Source organism: Coenobita brevimanus, chromosome 16 (assembly GCF_032717465.1).
Source record: "Coenobita brevimanus isolate Jiangsu-jjx chromosome 16, ASM3271746v2, whole genome shotgun sequence".
NCBI lineage: Eukaryota > Metazoa > Arthropoda > Malacostraca > Decapoda > Coenobitidae > Coenobita > Coenobita brevimanus.
The window spans coordinates 8,212,432-8,220,737 of record NC_136969.1 but is presented as its reverse complement, the minus strand read 5'-3'; the positions used below and the strand labels follow the sequence as shown (position 1 = coordinate 8,220,737).

The 8,306-nt window shown below is 39.9% G+C and overlaps 1 protein-coding gene across 1 annotated transcript; it reads right to left on the bottom strand.

Annotated features, from left to right (window-relative positions):
* Positions 1-6,577: 6,577 nt before the first annotated feature.
* LOC145390945 (glutamate receptor U1-like) lies at positions 6,578-7,986 on the bottom strand. Its single transcript, XM_080265682.1, has 3 exons — positions 7,889-7,986; positions 7,487-7,577; positions 6,578-6,886 (listed from the first exon to the last, which is right to left on the bottom strand). The coding sequence occupies exons 1-3, from the start codon at positions 7,984-7,986 to the stop codon at positions 6,578-6,580; spliced, it is 498 nt and encodes a 165-aa protein (XP_080121808.1).
* Positions 7,987-8,306: the final 320 nt, after the last annotated feature.

The following is an 8,306-nucleotide window of genomic DNA, read 5'->3' as shown; positions in this document are numbered from 1 at the left end:
AACTCAGGGTCAGCAACCTGCAACTCAACCAACTCTTGACGAGACAAATTATCAACACTACGGGGTACTGCCTCATCTGGTGAGTGGTCCAAATTAGCAAGAAAAGTGTCAGCTAGGATAACATCATCATCATCATCATTATCCTCTAAGTCACCAGTAACTTTAGACTTAGCCCTAGTGACAGCACATGCAGAGAACACATCAGGGATATCACAATCTTGGATCGCAGTCACTGGTTCACTAGACAACTGAGGAGCTGGACACACTTGACTTCCACCAATATCATTTCCAAGTAAGAAAGTTACACCTGACATTGGGAGTGTCTCAACCAACCCAACCATAACGGAACCATTAACAAAACCAGACTCTAAATTCACTTTGCACAGAGGGACAGAGAAGTAATTATGCCCTACACCTTGTAAGATTACAGTTTCATCAGAGGAATTAACATTAGAGCCTAGAACACTGGTCAGCATAAGGGATTGGCAAGCACCTGTATCACGATATATTTTAACTGATATCCTGTCATTACTGTCCAGAGGACTGACAAAACCATCAGACAGGAAATTAGCACATGAACTCTTGAGAGTGTCACCCACGTTACTGCTCAAAAGAGGTGCTTCATCATGAGAATTTAATTGACCCCTCAAAGCAGGTTCAGTTAACTCGGTTAAAGAATTCTGGGAACTCTCAAGGGTGGACACTAGACCAATTGACTGAATATTTAAAGACTCCTTTTTGTTCACATCACGCTGTCTCCTGAAACATTTCTCCGTAGTATGACCAAGCTTACTACAATAAGTACATTTACTTTTCTGAAATCTAGAGGTGGAGCTGGTATTTACTTCCTGAGAAACATCATCTATATTCTCTTTCCTGTTACCTGTACTCTGAGTAGAGGCAACGTACTTACTCTCAGCTTTCCTTTTTTCTTTAGAATGTCTCTTGTGAGTGAGAACATATTCATCAGCTAAAACTGCAGCATCAGACAAATTATCTATTCTTCTCTCATCAAGATATAGGCTTACATCATTATTAATACACCTTTTGAAGTCCTCAAGCAAAATCATCTGCTTAAATTTATCAAAATCAGAATTTACATTCTTAGAATTTAACCACTGCTCTAACAGATCTTCTTTGATTTTTGCATACTCAACATGGGATTGCTTATCTTGCTTATAAGTCGTCTTAAATTTTACTCTATAAGCTTCAGGAACAAGCTCATAGGCCTTATGAATCAAGCTCTTAACTACATCATAATTATCAGATTGATCCTGAGGCAAAGATGCATAAGTTACTTGAGCTTTACCGGTGAGAACAGTTTGAAGGAGTACTTGCCAATACTTTTTGGGCCAATTAAAACCAGTAGCTACCCTCTCAAACAACTGAAAATACTTTGTTAAATCAGATTCATTAAAAGGAGGGACAAGTTTAACATTTTTAGCCACATCAAAATCATCAGAGCTAGATGATCCAGTTCCACCTTGTTTCATGCGATACTCATGGTCTGCCTGAATCCTAGCAAGTTCAATTTGTGCCTCCTGAATACGAGCCTGAGACTCAGCCTCCTTAGCACGAGCCTGAAACTCAGCCTCCTTAGCACGAGCCTCCTGCAGGGCTAGCTGTAACTTAGCTATTTCAATCTGCGTTTGCTCATCTGGAGAAGTTACATCAAACAAGCTTTTATTAATCATGCCAACAATTTGATCTTTAGAATGATGAGAGTGAACAGCAATTCCCAATTGTTGAGCAACAAGCTTAAGTTCATTCTTTGTTCTGTTTTCTACATCACACACTGTTTGCACATTTGACAAAAAATCTTTGGCTTCATCAAGCGTAGTAATAGTAGACATCATGAATAAATCACAGTCACAAAATATCAAGCAATATCCTTATGATAATATCCTGAATATCCTGGCGAGGTCGCCAAATTTATGTTACAGAACAGAGAGAGATAATGAACACTTCAAGTGAGAATACTAAAATCACTACTGTCCCGCAAAGTTCCAGGTTCAAAACAAAAGAGTTAGGTAAAATTACAAGTTAAAGTTTAATGCTCAAACTAACAACTAAACATTCAGGACTCATAAGGATAATGTAATGGCAAAAAACAGCTTAAATATATGGTTAACTGCAATAGCCCCTATTAACACGAATTTAGCAAGAGTAAATTTATCTAAGTCATCCCTGATAAAATGAGAAAACCGGATAATACTCAGTTAATGCAAGATATATTATTACAGATACAAAATATTATTAATAATGGCTGACATCAAAAACTCCACACGAATCACAAAAACCTTACCAGGCCTACGAATTAACACCCTATGCTATACAGTACAAGAAAAAAAATGTAATAACACTTATACTCAAATTGCACAGCAGCTAGTTGGTTGGAGACTTCCTGAGCACTCACAGAAATAATAACACCTGTACAGGGGAGGACAGAGATGTGAACAAAATGAGAAGTAGATCGAAGTGGCAATTAATGCAGAGACTGAGCTCATTATATAAGGGCCGGCAGAGCTTGATACAACTTGTAAGAAGGACGCGCAAATGAAGCCATAGGGGACAAAGAGTTGACACTCCTGCTCTGAACAACAGAAAGAACGACTTACTCTACTATAAGGGAGGAGAAGGGGGGAGTGAGGTAGAACATGGAAGCTTGGTCACTATGGAAGCCACGAGGCGAATCGTGATCAAACATGCAGCATACTGTGCGTTAGAATTTTACAAAGGATGATGAGATCATAGGCTATGTAATAATATATACATATATATATATATATATATATATATATATATATATATATATATATATATATATTCTCTCAAAATTCCCTAAAGACTATGTGCTAGATACAAAACGTTCCTCACATAATCTTTATTTTCGTCCGTATGAATAAACATGTCTCTAAGAAATAAACATGCCACTGGGTTCTGTAACACCCTCCGTAAATCACAGCTTATCTAATCATAATTAAAATGGGCTGTTCTTCTGAGCCAGCATGCCCATAGGATGTTCACATAGGAGATTCTTGAAATGTAAAAATCACATCTACCTGTAAGAAAATTAATTAGATCGTTATAGAGAATGGAATTTACGTATTAGAAAAGTGGATGTGAAATTTAACCTGAACTAATGGAATGATTGTGACGTAACTCTCTGTGTATGATGCCGTAGTTTTATTTATTTTTTTCCCTATTATAAGATGGTTTTATTCAGCTTAGAAACACACGCAGTTCATATATACTACAGCAGGAAAAAGTGAGAGAAAATTTATGTTCATTAGGTTGTTCTAGGCCATGTCTAAGTCCAATACGATGTCTATCCGAGATTATGTTACCAGAAAGATGACTAACTGAATAAGTACACATTATTCGGCCATCCTACAGCAGGAAGTAGTGTTATTACCTGTGAGTGAGAAACTTTTGGGTATCAAATTGTAATAGGTCATGTCCAGGTCGAACAAGACGTGAGTGCCAGAACGCACAATCGTCTCCATGCTGTCCGCCAGGCCAATGAACGTGTTGAAAGTTACTCGCCCCCTGTCAATCAGTTTCCCTACCTCATGGAATGATCCTGACTTGGCTGTCTGAATTATATAGGAGGATTATGACTTCAAGTTAAATTTTATGTGAATTCAAATGTAAGCTCTAATATAACTTGGGAAGGTAACAATTATTTCTGAAATTTGGATACTTGGCAAAAATAAGTTAATTATTCAAAAAGTTCCATAGAGACACATGACGAGAAATTGGCCGAAGATTTAACATAATATTAAGATGGGTTTTGCAGGATATACTGGAAATACCACTCACTTCAATATATTTAACAATCAAAGTGTTTTTAACAAGAACGTGTCCAACATCAGAATGGCTAAGGACGTCCTCAAGGCTCTGGTAGGGTTGATCGATGTGTCTGACCGCCAGCAGGGACATGAGGTTGCCAACGTAGCTCTGTGTCAGCACCAGCAGCATCAGCATCCACACCCCCAGCATCACACGCTCCCACCACCACCACCCCTCGGTTTTCTGAATGTCTGACAAGGGACAGGGAAATTTTTGACACAACAGATTTTGCAGCTCGTCACTATTCTGAATGTCCTGGCTCGTGACAATGGAGAAAACAAAAAAGAATGGCGTTTAGAGGAATTCGGTATAATTTTACCAGGCCACACATACAAAGAAGGATGCAGGAATGAAGAGAAGCAAGGGATTCATTCATTCTCTGCCAAGTATGGATAAATAGAGAAGCCATCAGCGTTAAGAGTGGTTTGTCTTGGAGTGAACCGAACAGATCCTACCAAGTTGCTACCAGAACGGAAGAAATGCATCCAGTTACGTAATTATAGTTCCTTTCTTTCCATGTCAGCATAAAGCAATCTTCATTACAGGGATAGTATTCAGAGCTTCTAGAAGAGTTTGGCTCTTTAGAAAAATAAATAAATAATTTCAACACAAGCACAAGACACAGAGCAAGGAAATTTGTCAGAGCAAGGTTATATTCTGCGACTTAGTTGGTACTTCATTAACCCCTTAACCGCGGGGCGTCACTTTCGTGACGCTTGGGAGCAAGGGATCATACCGCGGGGCGTCGCTTTTGTGATTCTGTGTTATTTTGAATTCACCCGGGCTTTCAAGTGGGGGCTTGTATCATCTATCAGTACTGACAATGTCCAACACTAGTCAGCACTCCTAATCTCATTTGTACTCCCATCCATTGTTGACAATTTAGCCATTTCTCCCCGTTCTTGACTCCCCTCCCTACCCCCACTCCATTACCCTATCCTCTCGCCTGCCCGGCCATGCTACGCTAAGTAAATCTTCCCTGGAATTTTTCACTGATTTCATCCATTGATATAAGCCCTATGTCGTATTCTTATACCAAATAATATATACAAGAAAGAAATCAGGTAAGTGAGAGTGCCATACACCTGGAATTGGCTAATTATCACCTGACAACACCTCACGTGCACTCGTTCGCTAATTTTCGCTGTTTTTTTCCCCTTGAAATATGCCGTATAATCTATTTTCGTAATAAATATACATGTAAGGAGAGAAGGGAGAACCCTAAGTGATATTTACATTCACCTGGAACTACCTAATTTATAATGTATTGTCTACATTTCCTGCCAATCATATCAGTGCTACACAAAGCTGTTTCAAGATTTAACATTGGTAGCTCTGATTATATATCTCCTAAGTAGGCCTCTAATCTATTTTCGTAATAAATATACATGTAAGAAGGGAAGGGAGAAGCCTAAATGATATTTACATTCACCTGGAACTACCAAATTTATAATGTATTGTCTAGATTTCCTGCCAATCATATCAGTGCTAGGCTTAGCTGTTTCAAGAGCTACGTTGGTAGTGCTGAATAACCCTCAAGTAGGCCTCTCAACCCGGGCCGGCCCTCCTAGCAGTTCTCTCTCAGATTCCGAAGAGGAGGTACGGCTCATCCTCTTGCTGACTTCAGGGCCTTTTTTCACCCCCATGCAAGGGCCCTGTGACCTTTACCCCCTACTAAACCTCGTGTGGAAAGAGGTAAAGGGCTGACAATTGATAAAAGAGTGACTACGATCTTTCTATTGAGTAAAACAGTGCAAGTGGAATTGTAAATAATGTGTAAACAGCAAGTGAAAGTAATGAATGTAAATATACGTGAACAATGGAAAATAGTTTTATAAGTTATTTCAAGTGACAGTGCACAACACAGTGTAAATAAAATAGAAATGTAAATAACGTAAATAAAATAGAGAACGTAAATAGAAATGTAAATGAGTAGTATTATAAGAATACGAGTATATACCCTAGGAGTAATGAAAGTGAAAGTTTCACTCTAGCATGTCTGAATGCTATGAGTTATGAGAGTGAAGATGAAAGTGACATTCACTCTCAGTGCCAGTATACAGGACGAGAAAGTGAATGCTACGTATTTTACTGAAAGAAATTGAATCCCTACAGTGACAATAAACTAATACTACTGAAGGAAACTTATGGATAAAGACTGTAGATATATATAAGCGTTATATAGTAATAGAAATATAAAGTGTGAGGGGTTTTATGAATAATAAATGACAGACTACCATGAGCGAACTAGTGCCAGTGCGACGATCAGACGCGCTCGTAATTTCCATTGCTTTCACAGTGTTTTTTTTTTTAGTATGGATCCCAAACTACTTGAAAATTGTAGAATAGTGTTTATAGTGTTTGTATCTGGCTGTGGTAATCATATTACGGGTTGTCGGGAAGTGTAAAGTGGAGACTTCGTTACCCTACTTCAGAGGTCTCCACAAGTCCTACGGTAACAGACGAAGGCTCAACAATCATTCCAGGAGAAAGCTGAAGGTATGTGCCATAAGCATATGTAATTTTATTATTCTAGGACTAATAACTGATTTTTGGCAAATATTTTTTGAGAGTCTGTCGGAGCCCAAATAACCCCGCGGCACACGCAAGTCATTGGTAAACAAGCCCGCGGTGTAGGGGTTAAGCATGTGTGTGTGTGTGTGTGTGTGTGTGTGTGTGTGTGTGTGCTTGTGTGAGTAAAGGGGGAGCTCCGATCACTCCATCCTCAGTTACCTTCCTGCAGGAGGACCCTCACGCAGTTGAAGATATTTGTTTCTCGCCTGGCCAGGTCCTGTGCATGGACAGGCAGGCAAGAAGGCAGGAGGAGCATCACAGTCAGCACCGCCGCTAGTGACGTCAGCAGGATGGCCCATACCAGCGGTGATAGAGGCATCAGGAAGCCCCACGGATCCACCTCAGGGCGACCTAGGGCGGCAAGAATCTGATACCCACCCATGAATATAAACGCCGAGTAGTCCGCCCCTTGAGCTCGAGTTAGATCCATGAAAAATGGGCCTGGGGTAAATTCCACTTCCTGAAATGTATTACCAAAGGAAATAATCTAACAAGGATAGAATGGTGGCTAATGCAAGAGTCGATACAATACAACAAACAGCTATTAGCCACGTTGGTCTGAGATAAGTAACTCGTTGGACACTGTCTAAGCAGCATTTATCTGAATTTATAATACGTATAGAATTTTTATAGTCATTACCCTTTTTCATTCACAGGCGACAACAGACAAAAATTTATACACTATAGGGAAGCAGATCCATGACAGGAACGTCAGGATTATATCTATCTACATAATTCTCAGCGAGCTGTTGTCATTACAATCATTCCTCAATCAGGCCTTCAGAAGTGTTGTTTCGATTGCACAGGATAACCAGTCATATGGTAGTTCACAGTTCAGTGGCAGAGTAGGATACACCTAGACTTCCCTTCCACAAATTTTCTTTGTGACTAGTATAATGTTCTAGTGTCAGTTTCTTGTTACGACCCACATTCAAGATGGAACTGTGGCTAAGTTAGGCCCAGGTTAAAGTGGACAGAGTATTGTGAAAGACTGGAGGAAATGGATAATAGTTTTTCAGTACATAAGATTAAGTCTTCATATAAGGCTTTAAAAACTCACTCCACGTGTGATGAGCCCCAACATACCAGTCCAGGTTCCGTCGCTCTTCAGTAGGCCCCAGCTTCTGTCGTCGGGCCTGATGAATGTGTACCTGTCGTAGAGGTATTGGAGATATTGTAGGGAAAAAATATAATTTTTTCTTCATCCTAAGGTCAAGGACTGCAATGTTCATATCCCAAATCATTCCTAGTGGCATCTGTTATAGGACCAAATTATGTGTGTTGGTATATCCTTATGGTATATCCGTGCCATAACAATGTCTTTCACCCTGACGATCAAAAAACTCCCCTAACCAGAATAAAATCGCCTGGAGATAGCAAGAATAATCTAAAATACGAAAAGCATCGCAGGATAGAAGGTTAAGGATGTCTGAAATTAAAGACTATCCGTATCTTTGCTCACGTAAAATTCATGGCCTTGGACACCATCTCCATGACATGTCCTGCCACTCCAGTGAAGGTGAGTCGCTTGCCGCCGGGTGCTGAAGGGTCGTCCACCATGACTCCCACCTGCATAGGGAACTCCTCTGCTGTCACCAAAACATGGGGCCGGTGGGGGAATCTGCAGTGATATTTTGTGCTGTAAGTCCATTTTTTTGCAGTATGACACAGCAAACCAATTATGCTCAATTCTCTGTTAGAGCTGTCTCCCGTTTTAAAGTCATGAATTTCTAGCCTGTAATAATATAAACAATGCAGGTCACAAAGATAACCTGTGAAACTGAGTCCAAGATACACAAGAAGAACATACGGATTAAACTTCTGTGGGAAAAGATTCGGTGGGTGGGTGAGACGTAGATTTTGGTCAGCAGTCCATGATG

Excerpts from the sequence above, each read along its gene's own strand:
- LOC145390945 (XM_080265682.1), bottom strand. The coding sequence starts at position 7,986 with ATGGTGGACGACCCTTCAGCACCCGGCGGCAAGCGACTCACCTTCACT. Across the intron at positions 7,578-7,888 it reads TCCAAGGCCATGAATTTTAC|GTACACATTCATCAGGCCCG; the intron begins GTGAGCAAAGAT and ends CCTCTACGACAG. Across the intron at positions 6,887-7,486 it reads TGGGGCTCATCACACGTGGA|GAAGTGGAATTTACCCCAGG; the intron begins GTGAGTTTTTAA and ends AATACATTTCAG.